General features: G+C 44.6%; 1 protein-coding gene across 5 annotated transcripts in view; it reads right to left on the bottom strand.

Annotated features, from left to right (window-relative positions):
* akap6 (A kinase (PRKA) anchor protein 6) overlaps nt 1-18,629 on the bottom strand; it is a 137,817-nt gene that overhangs the window by 24,019 nt on the left and 95,169 nt on the right. For all 5 annotated transcript variants that reach the window (XM_068599848.1, XM_068599853.1, XM_068599852.1 and 2 more), the window contains 2 exons: nt 11,408-11,554; nt 3,948-4,205 (listed from right to left, as the gene is read on the bottom strand). In XM_068599848.1, the coding sequence (XP_068455949.1) occupies nt 3,948-4,205; nt 11,408-11,554 (405 nt within the window). The remainder of the gene's footprint in view (nt 1-3,947; nt 4,206-11,407; nt 11,555-18,629) is intronic.

The raw sequence follows: 18,629 nt of genomic DNA, 5'->3' as shown, positions 1-18,629 counted from the left end.
TAAGTCCTTAAGGAGTCCTCAAGGACCTAATAACATGTGTTATAACATGTCATGATTTAATGACTTCTTCTTCTTCTTCTACTCTTTATTTCTTCAGGACTTTCTTCTTCGTCTCTCCTCTTGTGTTTTTGTTTATTCTCTCTCTCTCTCTCCCTCTCTCTCTCTCTCTCTCTCCTTTCAGCAGATGAAAGAGTGTTTTCTTCTCTTTTCTTCAGAAGATGAAAGTCGCCATCGTGTTTGTTGGCCGCCGTTACCGCGGCAACGTCTCACCTGTTTTGCTTTTGCCTTGAACCCTAACGAGCAACTTAACGAGAAAACACCTCCACACACACACACACACACACACACACACACACACACACACACACACACAGTGTTCTTTCATCTGCCTTCTATCAGCTGCCTGAGAGCTGCTGCAGGGGGCGGGGGCTTAGGAGTGCAGGGGGCGGGGCTTAGGGGGCGGGGCTTACATGTGTATAGAAGTGATGTCACTCTTCATCCTGTCACTCAAACTTAAAGGAAACGCCGTTGAGCAACAGGCCAAACAAACAGATGGAGAACAACGAGTTGATCGATCGATTGATCAAAAACATTTGATCAGTTTCTCGAGTTGATCCTGAAGTTTTATGTTTATGTATTTCATGTGTTTTGGTGTTTTGTGATCGAATGTGCGTCTGAATGAATGTAAAGAAGTCGGTTTCTTCACAGTCGGCAGGTCAGCAGAACGGCACAGAATATGATTAAAAAGCACATTTACATAATATTATCATGTTTTTATTAACACGGTATTAATATTTAATCTGATAAATGTCACGGAACTGAACTTTATTTCATTATTTTAGGTCAGATTTACAAAACACTTCATGAAGTTTTATTTATTTCATCTTTAGATTTACAGGAAAATCATATTAATTCGAAAAAAAGTCTTCACAATAATCAATAATAATATTAATAATCGATAAGTGATCAAACTTTGTTATTTGATTCGGTGACGTGTTGATCAGCTGATCAGAGGAAGTGTGCGTGTGTGTGTGGGGTGTGTGCGTGTGTGTGTGTGTGTGTGTGTGTGTGTGTCAGTCTATTAATTCTCCGTGTGTCGGCCCCCGGAGCGTCTCCACGACAACAGAAAGTCATCGGCGGCTCGAGGCCGGTTGAAGGAACGCCGTACCTTTAAGAAGCTAATTAAATTAAGAGGAGGAAGAGGAGGAGGATGAAGAGGAGGAGGAGAGGAAGGAGGAGGAAGAGGAGGAGGAGGAAGAGGACAATGAAGGGGATGAAGAGAGGAAACGATGAGGGAAAGGAGAAAGAAGAAGAAGAAGAAGAAGAATATAAGGGAGAGAATGAGAATGAGAAGGAAGAATTGCAAGACGATGAGGGAAAAAGAGGAGAAAAGGAGAAGAAGGATGGCAAGGAACAGAAGGAGGAAGAAGAGAATGAGGAGGAAGAGGAGGATGAAGAGTAGAAAGAGGAGGATGAAGAGGAGGAGTAAAGAGTAAACTAGTCTCCTCAGGACCTGTGACATCACTAGTGGGCGTGGCTAAAGCGACTCCATCGATACAATGAAGTTTCAAATGTAACGAAAACGTTCTGACATCACATCCTCCTTCGTGTGTGTGTGTGTGTGTGTGTGTGTGTGTGTGTGTGTGTGACCCCCCCCCCCGCTGCTCCTCATTCTCCTCTCTACAGTAATCAGCTGAAGTCGGCTCAGAAATCGAACCCATTTACGAGTTCAAACGCCCCAAAACAGACAAATGATCGGCAAGATGGAGCCCACTTCTGTTAAAATGGAGCTCCCTCCCTCCATGCAGTCTCTCTCTCTCTCTCTCTCTCTCTCTCTCTCTCTCTCTCTCTCTCTCTCTCTCTCTCTCTCTCTCTCTCTCTCCGTACAAATGTCTGATATCAATATTTCCAATCTTCATTCCTCCAGAAGCTCTCTGCAGAAATCAATGGCTTCCCACTGAGCGCTGCGACAGGGATCAAACACGCGAGCGGCTCGGCTCACTTTCCTCTGATAAAGTCTCGTTTCTATACAGTTTCATCATTTAGGCAGCCTGTGTGTGTGTGTGTGTGTGTGTGTGTTTCCATCAATGCTGACCAAATTACAACTCGACTCAGCCATAAATAGTTTGTGACATCACACATATCATTCATAAATATCCTCACGATGCACAAACACTTTTGGTAACTGAGTGATTTCATCCACATGTTTTTGTTCCTGATGAATAAAAAAACAGAAATAATGTGACGAAAGACTTTAAAGTTTCCTGCTGAAGCCTCATATTCACGCTTTTAACCGTATTATAGTTTCATATTGACGACAAAGCGCGTGTTAAAACTCACGCGGTGGAATAACGGCACTTTATTCAGGTTTTAACACTTTTTAAAAACGCCAAAAACGCGACTCAAACACTCATTTCTACGACTAAACTCAAGACATTCTGTGTGTGTGTGTTCTTTTGCATGTTTGTGTGTCGCTTTGTATTTATATCTTCATATTCTCATGCATTCATTGATTGATGCGCCTGTGTGCTAGCATGTGTCACTCATCTGCATATAGTTATGTTTGTGTGCCAAAAAACATACATGAATTAATGCACTTCTCTCTGCATTTCTATTTGTGTGTGTGTGTGTGTGTGTGTGTGTGTGTGCTGGTTGTCAGTCACACGGCAGGGCTAGGCTAATCAGCGCAGCTAGCTGTTCTCTGTGTGAGGCGGCTGATTAATATCCTGTTAGCGTCCCGCGGCTCTTAAGGCTAACTGCTGTTTCCTCCGTACATCCATCGCTTCAACACAGCGCTGCCTTCATCTGGCCTCATTAAGACGATGTATCACTATACTTAGCATCAACACACACACACACACACACACACACACACACACAACGTGTTTTTCTGTCAAAGCTCAGCGCTGATTGGCCAAAGCTTTGTCACATATTTGAAAGTTTGTGAAGAAACTGTACATGAAGTATTCACAGTACCTGACCTGCTCGTATATTTATGTATCCTGAAGTATTTACTACTTTAACGTTGTGTGTCGTCAACGCTCATCCTGTAGAAACAGTGTTTTAATCCCCACAATGAATCTTTATCTCTAAAAAAGTCTCAGAAATCTACATTTTTGGTAAATATTTAGCTGCCAAATCCAAAAGTTTACAGTATATTCCACCTTTGTCTCTTTATATTTTAATACATTTAATACTATAATTATTTACAGGGTTTGTATGTATGAAGTTATGACTTTACAGATAATCTCAATCCCTCCTCAGCGTTGTGGACGTCGGTTTCGGGTCTTTTGCCGCTTTACACTCGTCACGATTCATTTTGTTTGTTCGGCTCCGTTCACGCTCGCGGCTAACGCTAATGCTAACACGAGGCAGGCGCTAAAACTACAGTGTGTGAGGACACGAATATTCAGACAGAAGACAGCGAGATAGAAAATAAAGTTTTAAACGTAGAAAGCACGTCAACATATTCTCGTAGAAACCTAAAATATATAAACATGTTCCTCAAAAGGAGCCGCGAGGTCTTTCCCCCTGTGTTTGAGTCGTCATAGGAACCCCAAATTAATGACAATACTTGTGTTTATTGTGTGTATTTGTTTCCCAAAGTCTTGGGAAAAAAATGCACATCTGCGAAAAAATGACTTTTAAAAGATATTTTGATTTGTAACTTTGAACATCCAGTTTTAAAAACGTATTGTTGGGTTCCATAAAAATAACCCACAGACTAATAATGCACCTTTTTACAAAGATTAAGACCTAAAGCATCGATATCTGCAACAATAAACACAATCCAGAAAAGCATCGGCACGTTATGAAGCATATTCAGTCAAAGAAAAGTGTCTAGTTGATGGTTTAGTGTACAAGTGAGAGATTCCACCTTGAATACCTGAGCGTTCCCTCCTCCCTAACACCTGACCCTGCGACCCTGACTCCTCCCCCTGCGCTACCTTGAAGCTGTGCAGCTGCTCCGCGGCGTCCTTGTGGCGTCCCAGGCAGGAGTTGAAGATGAGGAGCTCGGTGTCCCTCAGCCACGCCTTCAGCTCCTTGATGCGCGCCTCCAGCTGCTCCAGCAGCGAGGTGGTGAGCGGCGACAGGCCCGAGCGCCGGCTCTCCACGCCGCCCGCCAGCAGGGAGCTCGCCGCCGCCGCCGCCGCCCGGTCGCGATGGGAGGACGAGCCGAGTCCAGAGTGGTCCGAGAGGATCTTCTGACGGACAGGAGAGAAGAGGGGAGCAGTTAGGAGGGAGGAGTGAGGAGTGAGGAATCATCGTCGTGTCAATACAAAATCAAGCTACATATGAAGTCATGTTCTCTGAGTCTATATTCATATTAAAGAACAGGAGGAGGGGGAGGAAGAGGAGGAGGAAGAGGAGGAGGAAGAGGAGGGAGAGGAGGAAGAGAAGGAGAAAGAGGAGGAAAAGGAAGAGGAGGAAGCTGAGGACGACAACAAGGAAGCAGAGGATGAGTAGAAAGAAGAGGAGGGGGAGGAAGAGGAGGAAGATGACGACGATGACGACAACGAGGAAGATGCAGAGGAAGAAGAGGGGGATGACGACAAGGTAGAAGAGAACGAGGAGGAACATGAGGAGGAAGAAGAGGACGAGGAGGAAGATGATGAGGAAGAAGAGAACGAGGAGGAACATGAGGAGGAAGAAGAGGACAATGAGGAAGAAGAGGGTGAGTAAGAAGAACAGGAGGGGAGAAAGAGGGCGAGGAGGAAGATGAGGAGTAGGAAGAGGAGGAGGAGGAAGAAGGAGGAGTAGGAAGAGGAGGAGGGAGCGGAGGAGGAGGAAGTGGAACTACTGGTCTTTCATATTAAAACCAGTAGTAAAAGAAGTATTTTTTGGAGTATTTTTTGAAGTATTTACGGCGTTTACTGCAGTAAAAGTACAGATAAAGTTTCCAGAGCAAGTTGTGTGTCTGCTGCGTCACAACACTGATGTTGTTGTTGGAGCTGTGAATTAGCTGGAAGTCGCTAATGTGGTCGTAGTCTTTGCGTCGTCGTTGTTGTTGTTGTTGTTGTTGTTGTGTGAACAAAGCTCTCAGAGTGGAACCGCTGGTTTCCAGGTGCAAACAGATCAGCTGCTAATTCAGAGCTGATATTCACACACACACAAAACAGCATTTAGACACAACTCAAACTGAGAGAGTGTTTGGTGAGAAGCAATCACTGTTTCAAATAGGAACAACTTACAATAACAAGAGAGTCCAAGTGTGTGTGTGTGTGTGTGTGTGTGTGTGTGTGTGTGTGTGTGTGTGTGTGTGTGTGTGTGTGTGTGTGTGTGTGTGCTCTCTGCAGAGTAATTTTCCAACCCCTGTTGATCACACAGTGAGACACAGCAAGCCGCTGAGAGACTTCTCCCCACTTGGGCTTAGAGAGAGAGAGAGAGTGTGTGTGCGTGTGTGTGTGTGTGTGTGTGTGTGTGTGTGTGTGTGTGTGTTCATGTTTTTGTGTTTTTTTTCTCTCCTGAAAAGTGTTCATCAATACAGAACAAACAAACTTCTCTGGCTCTTAAACATCGGGGTCACGGACCGTTTTTTACTCTGCGGCGTCTCTGGCGGCGGCCATGTTGTTAGCGACCCGCGGGGGACCGAGCGCCGCATGTCGATGTGCTACGTTCATTTACTGTGACTGAAGTCCGATGTGAAAGGGTGAATGATGACTCTAAAATGAACACCAGATGACGGGTCGAGTGCTGCAGAACTTTTGTTCCTTCGCAGTTTCTGTGAAGTTCACAAATTGTTGTGCAGAACAAAATAAGCACTAATAAGAAAATTAAAGCCTTCCGGCGACTTCCAACGCCCGCTGTGTAGTCTTGATAACGCAGCTCGCTAACCGCCACCTAAGTGCTCTTTAAGTGCTCACCAAACGCTAACTGCTTGCTAAACACTCGCTAACCACTCGCTAACTTCCTTCTAACCGCTCTCTAACCGCTCTTTAACCGCTAACCGCTTGCTAACCATTCGCTAACCGCCTTCTAACCGCTCTCTAACTGCTTTCTAACCGCTAACCACTTGCTAAACACTTGCTAACCACTCTCTTCCCGCTAACCGCTCGCTAACTGCCCAGTCACCGGTCGCTAATCGCCCCCTAACCGCTTGCTAACCGCTTGCTAACCACTTGCTAATCGCTCGCTAGCCGCCTGTTCCCAATGAAACGCTGAACACTGGGCGTCGACGCCATCGCTCCCAAACTTATCCGGCTTTGTAAGTGTTTTTTAACCATAAGTGCGGCCGCTCAGCGTGAACGTTTTGGGTTTGTTTTTTTAGCGTTTGTGAGGACGCAGCAGTGAGGACGCCGCCGTGCAGCAGCAGAGCTGAGCGAGCCCCGCATGAGGTCGCGATGCTCATTTGCATCTGTATGCGTTTTGTTCAAAAGGCATCGAGTCCCCGCCTGGAAACACTACTTTAGATGAACTCCAGCAGGTAAAAGAAAAAGAAGAGAGGACGAGGAGGGAGCCGATTACAGGAGCACCTGACCGGAGAGACGAGGACGACACAAGATGGAAGGAAGAGACAAAGAAACATGGAGTCCTCTCTGAAGCCAGAGACGTGGTTTAGTTGAAGTTTAAGATCACTGAAACAGAGCAATCATGACGCAGAAACACAAACATGTGTTTAGTGCACAACAACACAGTTATAATGACACACATCAGATAAAAGGATAAATTGCAAATTGGAAAACAATGGAATCTATATATCCATATATCTATTTATTTGAGGCAACATATTGAATTATTTTTTAAAAATGTGGGTATTTCCTTCACAGATGATGCGTTCAAAGACGGTCGGAAAGATGAAACTCTGACGATAATGACCGTTTTTTGTGTAGTTTTTTGCGTAGTTTTGGCAATTGTTTAAAGGAAACATGCTTTTGAGTCCCGCTGCAAGAAAACACAACTGATGAGCAGCTGAAGTGAGAAAAATATACGTTGCGTGAAGTTTTGTCTGGTTGTAGTTTGTTTTTTTCATCCGATAATCGTCACGTAAAGAATGTGAGGAGTGTTTTTTGTTCTCATGGCTTTTAATTTCTCGTGAAATCAGCATCCAGCGACATGAGAAGCACCATGAGCTTTAAAGCAGGAGAGAACATTAGAAATAAAGAGACAGAGGGGGGAAATCATTAGAAGACAACAAAGAAGAGGAAGAGGGACGTTGAATATCGAGCCAGAAGAAGAAAACGTGAAATGAAATGAAGAGCAAGAACAAAAGATCGTTCTGCGGGGAAACAGAGGAAATGTAGGAAAATGCAAATGGAGAGAAAAAAGATCCAGTGGGAGAGAATGAAAATGAGAAAAGAAAATTAACAAATAAGAAAGATAAAGAGCGGGAGAGAGAGAGAGAGAGAGAGAGAGAGAGAGAGAGAGAGAGAGAGAGAGAGAGAGAGAGAGAGAGAGAGAGAGAGAGAGAGAGAGAGAGAGAGAGAGAGAGAGAGGTGTTTTCCCTGCAGGTTGAACTGGTGAGCGTCTCTGCTTCTACTGGTTGATGAAACAAACAACAACGGTTCAAATGTTCATTTACCTGCAGAAATAAACACAAAGCACTTTCTCTGTGTGTGTGTGTGTGTGTGTGTGTGTGTGTGTGTGTGTGTGTGTGTGTGTGTGTGTGTTTCTGTTACTCTCTTTTCTTTGTTACAATTTGTAAGGAGGAAGTGTTTGTTTTTCATGAAAAACAGACGTATGCTTTATCATTTAAATCTGTCTGTGTGTGTGTGTGTGTGTGTGTGTGTGTCTATGTGTGTGTGTGTGTGTGTGTGTGTGTGTGTGTGTGTCTATGTGTGTGTGTGTGTGTGTGTGTGCGTCTGTCTGTCTGTGTGTGTTTGTCTGTGTCTGTCTCTTTGTGTGTGTCTGTCTGTCTGTCTCTGTGTGTGTCTGTCTGTGTCTATCTAATATCTGTGTGTGTGTGTGTGTGTGTGTGTCTCTACTGTAAAATCTTCCTCACAGTTTGACCTTGAAACAGGAAAAGAGCTGCTGCCAAAATCCACAACAGAAAAGATTAAAGTTAATTTACAACCTCTTTATTTTCTTCAGCGTTCGGCGCGCCTGTGTGTGTGTGTGTGTGTGTGTGTGTGTGTGTGTGTGTGTGTGTGTGTGTGTGTGTGTGTGTGTGCATGTCATAAATTCTTCATAAGGCCAGGACAGTTCAGAGGCGAGGCACAGGACATCAATTCCAGTTAATTCCCAATTTGTGTCAGAGCAGCAGATGCCGACGCCAGCACTGATAGGCCCGTTAATATGCTACTCAGACGCCATGTTGGAAGGGGGAGGAGGGGGGAGGGGGAGGGAGGGAGGGGAAGACGAATAGGGAGGGAAAGAGAGAGACAAACAGAGGTGAGACCTTTGATATATAGAGAACATTTTGGCTAGAAAAACAAAATCACCTTCAAATTTCAGATAAGAGAGAGAGAGAGGGATGAGAGAGAGAGAGGAGGAAGAGTGACAGAGGATGATGGAGAGGTCTGAGGAGGACAAAGAAAGTGTGGCTGCAACAGACTAAAATTGTCGTTGTTGTTTTGTTTTTATTATTATTGATTATTTCCTCTAAAAATGAGGAAAAAAAGGAGAAAAATTCAGGTTTATTTTATTTGACTGAAGATTTAATTTCCTGTTCACAAACAAACACATCAGAGCCGACGGAGGAGATAATGTCTGACATCTGGGAGAAGATATTGTGTTTTCACAGCAGTAAAGGATCCAAATACTTCTTATATATATATATATAATACTTCTTCTATATAATACTACATTTTTACATACATACATTTTACTCTCTAAATAATATGAACATGTGTTCACAGACTTTTGTCCATGTGTCTGCTTCTCTGTCTCTTTTTTCATTACCCACAATCCCTCTGTTCCCTGATACACACACACACACACACACACACAGATATGTGTGCGTGTGTGAAACCGCATTGTGAGTCCAAATGTCTCTTTTTCAGTAATAGAAGTTTAATCACAGTCTGGTTACTGTTGCAGAGAGAGAGAGAGAGAGAGAGAGAGAGAGAGAGAGAGAGAGAGAGAGAGAGAGAGAGAGAGAGAGAGAGAAAGAGAGAGAGATAAAGTGAAACAGGAGAGAGAGGGAGAAAACGAGAGAGAGAAAGTGAAACAGAGAGAAAGACACAGAGAGAGAGACAGAGAGAGAGAGAGAGAGAGAGAAGAGAGAGAGAGAGAAAGAGAGAGAGAGAGAGAGAGAGAGACTCATCTGTTGCTGTTGTTTAATTTCTAAAATGAAATCTGTTCAGAGGTTGATACAAATGTAAATACAACACACACTTCCAATAACTTTGAACTTATAACGTGTGTGTGCATCATTAGGGACTACAAACAGACAACACACACACACACACACAGATGTGTGTGTGTGTGTGTGTGTGTGTGTGTGTGCTCAGCGCGTGGACGCGGCCGCTCGGTCGACAGGAGACGGTTTGATTCTTCTGGAGGAACAAAGTGTCGTCGTCGCCTCGGCGCCGCCCGCCAGCTGTCACCTGGATTTAATCAGCACGCCCGGCTGGAGGCGAACAACTGCTGCCGACGTGCCCGAGAGCAAGGCATTCTGGGAGGCTTCAGGTGTTCACAGAGTAAAACTTTATTTTCTCACGAACAAGCAGAAACTCTCGTGATGGGAGAACACATCGGGTTCTTCAAGTCTCCTTCAAAACAGCACGATGGTCATTCAGTAAACTATGACCATAAAGCAGGGGGCGGGGCTACGAGGTGATTGACAGGTCGCCACAACGGCATCTTTCAACTTCAACCCTTTCACAGTGTTTTAACTTTTCACCGTTGCGCCACTCTCTCCTGTCACTTCAGGGTGGAGCAAAAACAAGATGGCGGCAGTCAAAAAGCAAGATGGCGGCGGTCAAAAAGCAAGATGGCGGCGGTCAAAAAGCAAGATGGCGGCGGTCAAAAAGCAAGATGGAGGCGGTCAAAAAGCAAGATGGCAACGGGTAAAATCCAAGTCGGTAGCGAAAACCAAGATGGCGACGGTTAAAACCAAGATGGCGACGGGTAAAAACCAAGATGGCGACGGGTAAAAACCAAGATGGCGACGGGTAAAAACCAAGATGGCGACGGGTAAAAACAAGCTTCAGAATTTGCAGAAATTCAATTATATCTTATAGTCGACTTCAGGTGTAATCAGTTTTCTGTAGTTCCTGGTACATATAGTACGTGTAGTACATGTTGTAAGTTTTGTACGTGTTGTGCATACTGAACGTATAGTACCTCTTCATGTACTCAAACGGTGTACTCTAACTATTACACAACTTTAGCTTCCTCACTCGGACGTCTTCAGTCTTCACTCCAGTGCAGAGCGGCTTCAAACAGATTGGGAAATGAAACAGCTGTGTGTGTGTGTGTGTGTGTGTGTGTGTGTGTGTGTGTGTGTGTGTGTTTGTCTCTCACGCGACATCTCTGCCTTCTCATTTCCTGATGACTTTCTCTTCCTGATGACGACGGCTTGAAGAAAACTTTCCCCGGTAAGGGTGCCAGCGTTACCGCCTGCGCGTCCGACGCCGCTATCAGCCGCCGCCTCTGACCCGCCGACTGATCTCTGGCTCTGACACGAAGCCGTCGTCTTACGAGAGGCGGCTCTGGTGCCCACGCTTTCCTTAAGATTAAAACCACATTTCCCGTCTGCACCGATGCGTCCTGGTTGCCCCAAAATGTGAAGGGAGGAGCTACGAATCGGGATATTCTAGAAATCGCAACGTGCTAGGAATCGCAATGTACTGGGACTAGCGATGTGCTAAGAATCGTGATGTTCTAGGAATCACGATGTACGTGTCCTATCTCGAGAACCGTGGATCTGATCTGCTTCACACTTGCGATGGCGTGATGTTCGGGAACGTAGAACGTGCAAATTCGGACGTGAGATTCCACCAAAGATGCAACAATTGTTTCAAAGACGTGACGGAACCCAAAAATGTTCCATTCTTACAGCTAAACGCTACATTAAGTGATGATTTGTAGCTAAATTTGACAAAGATCTATATACCATCAGGTATATATATATATATATATATATATATATATATATATATATATATATATATATATATATATATGTATAATCAGCTAATCTCATCCTTCCCAGTATACATTCCACCACAGGATCACAGGCCGTGGCGGCAGCAGCGCTCCTTAATTGAGACGACACTAATCATCATCTTCATGTCGGAGATTAGAATCAGTGCTGATGAGCCTAAAATTAGACTCACACACACACACACACACACACACACACACACACACACACACACACACACACACACACACACACACACACACACACACACACACACAGTCCCGTCAGAGCAGGAATATCAGCGTGAGCCTCCAGATACGATCTCTGTTTGTCTTCTCTGAAACTTGACTGTGTGTGTGTGTGTGTGTGTGTGTGTGTTACCTCCAGCTGGCTCCACGTGTGCGTCAGGTTGTGTATGTTGCGGTGGAAGTTGTCGGGCAGCTCGGTGCCGCTCCTCTTCAGAGACTCGGCTCGGCCCAGCAGGCCGGTCTTCCTGCTCTCCATCGCCATCAGCTCGGCGTGGCTGCTCTGGAGGACAGAGGACAGACAGGAGTTCACACCTGGACGGCAGGAAACACACACCTGGAGGGCAGGAAACACACACCTGGACGGCAGGAAACACACACCTGTACCTCATGAAACACACCTGTAGTACGCCATGAAACACGCCTGTAGAGCTTTAAACACACCTGAAGGTCATGAAATACACCTATACCTCATAAAAAACACCTGTACCTCATGAAACACACACCTGTATGGCATGAAACACACACCTGTACGGCATGAAACACACACCTGTACGGCATGAAACACACACCTGTACCTCATGAAACACACACCTGTACAACATGAAACACACACCTGTACCTCATGAAACACACACCTGCACGTCATGAGACACACACCTGTACCTCATGAAACACACACCTGTATGTCATGAGACACACACCTGTACCTCATGAAACACACACCTGTATGTCATGAGACACACACCTGTACCTCATGAAACACACACCTGTATGTCATGAAACACACACCTGTACGTCATGAAACACACACCTGTACCTCATGAAACACACACCTGTACGTCATGAGACACACACCTGTACGTCATGAGACACACACCTGTACCTCATGAGACACACACCTGTACGTCATGAGACACACACCTGTACCTCATGAGACACACACCTGTACGGCATGAGACACACACCTGTACGTCATGAGACACACACCTGTACCTCATGAAACACACACCTGTACGTCATGAGACACACACCTGTATGTCATGAGACACACACCTGTACCTCATGAGACACACACCTGTACGGCATGAGACAAAGTAGTATGAAGAAACAAAGGTTGAATATCCTGCAAACTATTTGATTTGTCTGCTAATTATTTACTAAAATGAAGACGTGTGATTCATGATAATTCATTCATTCAATAAAGTGCATGTTTTTCTCTTTTCTTTTAGTTTCATGCTTTCATCAGGTAACTACTTGGTGCAGGGCTGAGCACACCTGGAGGGAGGAGCTCCACGTGGACACAGAAACCCGTCACAATGAATTCACTCAACACTAACGTGGACATTGTCGGAGATGTTTTGCCGTCTTTCAATCTGCGAGTCGTGGAATCATTTGTGTTTGTTTTCCCACATTTTCACCTGACGCTGAACACGTCACGCGTCTGTTTCAGCAAAACTTTGGTGCAGTTTTGTCGCCGTTTCCTCCCAAACGCGGCCGAGCAAAAGAAGCAGAGATGTTGTGTAGCCGACGCGGTGGAGCTTTAGCTCTCTGATACGAGGCTGCGAGTCTCCGCTTGAATCCATTACCACGGCGGCTCGGCGGCGTCCTCCACAGAAGAGGCAGCTTCTGAGACGCAGACGTCTCTTTCTTCTCCTTGTTGTTGTTGTTGTTGTTGTTTGCGGCTCGTCTCGTGATGAAGCGCCGCAGCTCTTTCGGCGCATCTCACTCGGCTGCTTTGACCGCTTTAAGAAGGTAAAAGCTGCGGCGGCTCCGCAGCCGGGCGGGAATCAAACGCTGCCGCGCTCGGCGGCGGCGGCGTCTCTTTCTGGAGACGTTCTTGTGTTTAAAGAAGCTCCATTTTGTTTCAGTGAATCTCTTCTGCTTGATGCTTTTGTTTTGAGCGCCGGGGAGCCGACTTCTATTTATACCAGCTTCCTTTTCCACATATGTTGATATTTATTGACTTACTGTACGCAATAAACCAACGCATCCTCGTGAGGGTTTTATCTGTGTTCATACTGCCTGAATATAAACGTCTTGCAGCTCTAACACATGAAGCAGAGACTTCTATACAACCAGAGGAGTCGCCCCCTGGTGGTCAGGAGAGAGAATGCAGCTTTAACACATGAAGCATAGACTTCTATACAACCAGAGGAGTCGCCCCCTGGTGGTCAGGAGAGAGAATGCAGCATTAACACATGAAGCATAGACTTCTATACAACCAGAGGAGTCGCCCCCTGGTGGTCAGGAGAGAGAATGCAGCCTCTTTGACAGGTTTTAGTACTTTACTCGTTTTTTTCCCTTTTCATTGGTTCAAACTCTCCTTGTTGTCGTATTTCTCTCAATTCTTTCTGCCTTTAATCGTTCGGTCTGAACTCACTTCTGTCACATCCTTTTGTTTCCTCTCTTCTCTCCTCTTTCATCCCCCCTTTTGCTTCCCCTCCTCCATGCGAAACAAGCTTTTTTTCCCCTCGCGTCCGCTCCACTTATACACGAATATTTCAATTCAACTCTTCACATCGTCCGTCATCCTGTCCTCTCTCTCTCTCTCTCTCTCTCTCTCGCTCTCTCTCTCTCTCTCTCTCTCTCTCTCTTTTTAAATATCTTGTAAGTCCTTTCATCTTTGTTCTCTCTCTCTCTCTTTCTGTCCTTGTCTGTTCACTTAAAGCGCTCCGTCCATTTTTCAACACTTTATTGTCTTTACACTCCTTCGGCCCTCCTCTTGTAATCCATGCATCCTCTCTCTCTCTCTCCATCCATCTCTTTCTTCCCTCTTTTCCGTTGTTAGCGTAAGTCTCCTTCGATGCCTTTTTTTGCTTAATTTCCCTCCTCCTCCTTTTTCTTTTTCCTCCTCTTTTCATTTTCTGCATCGATAGCTACTTGATTCTACTTTTCCCTTGTCGTTTATCATTACCGCCCGGGCCCATTTGAATATTTAAATGTCTCTTCTCTGACTCTGTGTGTGTGTGTGTGTGTGTGAGGACATATGCATATGTGTGTGTGTGTGTGTTTTTGCTGCGCTGTCATCAGAGAGGCGGCAGCCATTTTTCACTGTCGCCGATTCTGATGGAGATGCTATCGCTCGGCGCTTCACGGCCATCCATCCCCTTCACTTAGCTAATAGCCACGCCGCGAGAACGAGGGATCGACAGCACAAAAAAAAAGAGAGAGAGACGAGTGGAAGGTAAATATGTCGGCGTCGCACTCGTCTAACAGTCAGGAAATTATACGATTTATACGCTGATGGCAAATATTGATTTAAAAAGGGGGAAAGTGAGCTGGTGTGTAGCAGAAGGAGGGGGGGGAGGGGGGGTTGTTTGGTTGTTGTTATTGTTGTTGTTTGTTTGAAGGATGCCACTGAGCCAAAGTCAAAGAAAAGAAGGCGAGAAGGGAAGACAGACACGCCGATTAAAATGCATGAGATCCGAACTTTGAGATAAGTGCTGAGAGAGGAATCCTGGAGAAATGGGAGAGGGGGGGGAGGAAGAGGAGGAAGAGGAGGAAGAAGAGGGGATGAAGAGGGGAGGAGGAGGCATGGATGGCTAGTTGTGATGTATTCATGCCTCGAGTCAATCTCCATGCAAGGATGGACTGAGATACAAAGGCCTGAGGACGGAGAGACAGACGGAGGAGGAGGAAGAGGAGGAGGAGGAGGAGGAGGAGACGAAGACACTCTGAGAGAGAGAGGGATGAATAAAGGAGTAAAGGAGAGAGATGTAAAGGAGATAGAGTGAAGGAGAGGGTTGAATAAAGGAGTGAAGGAGAGAGATGTAAAGAAATAGAGTGAAAGAGAGAGATGTAAAGGAGATAGAGTGAAGAAGAGAGATAAATAAAGTGAAGGAGAGAGATGTAAATAAATAGAGTGAAAGAGAGAGATGTAAATAAATAGAGTGAAGGAGAGAGATGTTAATAAATAGAGTGAAGGAGAGAGATGTAAATAAATAGAGTGAAGGAGAGAGATGTAAATAAATAGAGTGAAAGAGAGAGATGTAAATAAATAGTGAAGGAGAGAGATGTAAATAAATAGTGAAGGAGAGAGATGTAAATAAATAGTGAAGGAGAGAGATGTAAATAAATAGAGTGAAGGAGAGAGATGTAAATAAATAGTGAAGGAGAGAGATGTAAATAAATAGAGTGAAGGAGAGAGATGTAAATAAATATAGTGAAAGAGAGATGTAAATAAATAGTGAAGGAGAGAGATGTAAATAAATAGTGAAGGAGAGAGATGTAAATAAATAGTGAAGGAGAGAGATGTAAATAAATAGAGTGAAGGAGAGAGATGTAAATAAATAGTGAAGGAGAGAGATGTAAATAAATAGAGTGAAAGAGAGAGATGTAAAGTAGATTCCCTTGATTGAAGGAGAAAGATAAAGAAAAGAAAATGAAGGAGAGAGATAAAGAAAAGAAAATGAAGGAGAGAGATACAGATTGAAGAGATAAAAACAGTGTATTATTAGATAAACTCTTTTTAGGAAGTTTTTTTTAACACAGACAGTAACAACTTTTTCAAAAGCGCCGTGTTTATTAAACATAAAAACACGTCTTCATGACTTTGGTTGGAGAAGAAACAAAACGAGCTTCAGCGAACGCAGAGAAACAAGAAGATGAACGCTTGAGGAAACAGGCGAGAGAGGGAAGACGGGGGAGGAGGAGAGGGGAGGAGAGCGGGAGAGAAAATCAACAAGCAATCATAAGTTTAATTTGGTCTCCATATTAATGAGCGCGGAGCTGAAATGTCAGCATAAATGCAGTCATACATGAAAAACACTTAATGCATTTTCAACATCAGGTTTTTTTTCTCGCAGATTCATCTTATCCGCCAAATGAGAGAAGTTTGTCAGAGGCTGCGTAACGGAACGATTCTGTCGTCGCGGCAGCTAAAGTTCGGGGGAGGCGATAAGGACGCATCTTCATCCTCCATCCTCCTCTTCCTCACGTGCTCTCTTCCTCGGTCTTTGTCTTCATCCTCTTTGGTTTTTCTGTTGGTTTCTCTTCTGTACCTCATCCTATATCTCCTCCATCTTTTCCTCCTCCTCTGGTTGTGTACCTCTTCCTGTTTCCTCCTCCTCTTCCTGTTTCCTCCTCCTCTTCCTCCTCTACATGCGAACTTCCCCTCTTCTTCTTTAAAGCACCTGCATTCCTTCTCCTGAAGTCAATTATGTTCTTCCTCAGCGTTCTTTTCATCCCAAGGATTTTTTAAAAACACGGAGGTCCTTTAGAGTCAAACAGACCATAGAGCAGGGGACGCTTTAGGGGCGGGGCTACAGCGTGATTGACAGGTCGACACCAGAGACGTATAGAGCGTCTCTACGTCGTTCCTCTTCAGTCCAAATATGGTCACTTCCTGTTCTGTGGTCGTAAAAACCCAAGATGGCGACGGCCGTACTCGCTTCACTAGAAAATAGTAGATACCTTTAATAATACTTCTTCTAGTACTTCTATCTCCTCCCCCTCCTCCTCCTCCACCTGTCTCTGCTGTTTTCCTCCCAGACAAAATGTGTGTGTGTGTGTGTGTGTGTGTGTGTGTGTGTGTGTGTGTGTGTGTGTGTGTGTCCGGTAGAGATGGATGTCCCACCGGCTCTGAAAGAGCAGGAAGTGGCTCTGTGACACCCCATTTATACTGCCAGACACTTCAACCTGTGTGTGTGTGTGTGTGTGTGTGTGTGTGTGTGTGTGTGTGTGTGTTCAATTCTGCTTCAGAAATGTAAGCTGATTTTTAAAGAATAAAGAACAACTTGTGTTGAACACACGTTTGTGTTAAACCCTCATTTATAAATACACTTTATTTACATTATATAGCTATAAATATATATTATATATATTATATATTGTATATATTTATATTTTATATCCATATAAGTCATTTAGATCTTCACATAAAGTATAATGATGTCTTCTCGATGGTGTAGAACTGAACTAATCATTTAACTGAAGGCTTTCTGTGTTGCTGAGAGTTTCTCTGTAAAAAGAGAGAGAGAGACTTTTCTCTCTCTCCTCCAAACGAGGCAACGCAACAAAAGACCCGGCAACATGTTTTAATTGTCGCCATGGAAACCAGATGAATGAGCCATTTGACTGGCCGGTAAAGACGGCTCGCCATTCAGCCTCGCAGCGAGTCACGTGTGTGTGTGTGTGTGTGTGTGTCTGTGTGTGTGTCGCTGGGAGGTCATGAGTACAAAGAGAGGGTGACGTTTCTCTCAGTCTGTTGAGGGCGAGAGACACGAGGAGGAAACCTGGAGCGACATCACAGACGCACAAACTGGACGCACAAACTGTGACAACAATAAAAACTAATCCCCCCGTCGGATGTTGAAAGGATCAAACCTGGAATGTGCTGTTGCTGGATACACGTTTGGGTCACATAAACGGCAACAAAAATAATAATTTGCAAGTCAAATTACACGTTGATGTCAATTTTTGTTCGACTTCTAGCGCCACCTGTTGGTGTTAAAACTCTGTTTCACACCTGGTTGTCAAACCTGAGCGTGGAGCGATGACATCACAAGATGGATACGGCTCTCGAGGCGAGTGGAAACGACCGAAACTCACGGAAATAAGAGAGTAGTGGACAAAAAGTTAAACTTGTACTAGTTCCCATTGAAATCTATGGAGCAGGATGGCATTTAAAGGGCCAGCGCGTCACATTCAGGAGGGGTCTATGTGCAGATATTGATGATAATCAACATGAATATGTCTTAATCAGTGAGATGAGATAAGCCCTGATGTCACTGGTGCTTTTTATTTGTACTTTTTTATGTCATTTATTATCCTTAATAATCCTAATTATGTTCAAAATTCATGACTTTTTTTTAAACAATGAATTGTGTGATTGGTTGCAACCTCCAATGAACCACTAGAGGTCACTGAGGCTCACACACTGTTCCTTTAAAGCACGGTTGGGTGGTATTAGCTAGCAAGCTAGCTAGCGGACAACTGGCTTAGGAGCTAGCTCGCTAACAAATCGCCGTTTTTCTTTCCTTTGAGTCGACGAAAATAAAAGGTCAACGCCGCTGGACCAGAAAACGAGTGACGGGAGAAGCGAGCGTTTGGCAGCGCGGCGGTGGAGTCTGAGGGACGATGCCAGGCGACCTTTGACCCGCTAAGAACCCTGGGAATTCTCTCCTGGCAGCGAGAGCGGCGGGCGGGAACAATACGAGCGGAGGAAGAAGAAAGCGGAAAAGGAATTCCAGAAATACTCAGAACTGGGATCGGGTTCTGAAACCCGACACGCTCCATGCCAAGAGAACCTTTTTATCAAGAACCTTTTATCAAGAACCTCTTATCAAGAACCTTTTATCAGGAACCTTTTACCAAGAACCTTTTACCAAGAACATCTTTATCAAGAACCTTTTACC

This window comes from Clinocottus analis, unplaced genomic scaffold (genome assembly GCF_023055335.1).
Source record: "Clinocottus analis isolate CAN_PGR_092001 unplaced genomic scaffold, fCliAna1.0.p SCAF_5, whole genome shotgun sequence".
Lineage (NCBI taxonomy): Eukaryota > Metazoa > Chordata > Actinopteri > Perciformes > Cottidae > Clinocottus > Clinocottus analis.
The sequence above is the reverse complement of the archived record's forward strand: the minus strand, read 5'-3'. Positions and strand labels throughout refer to the sequence as shown.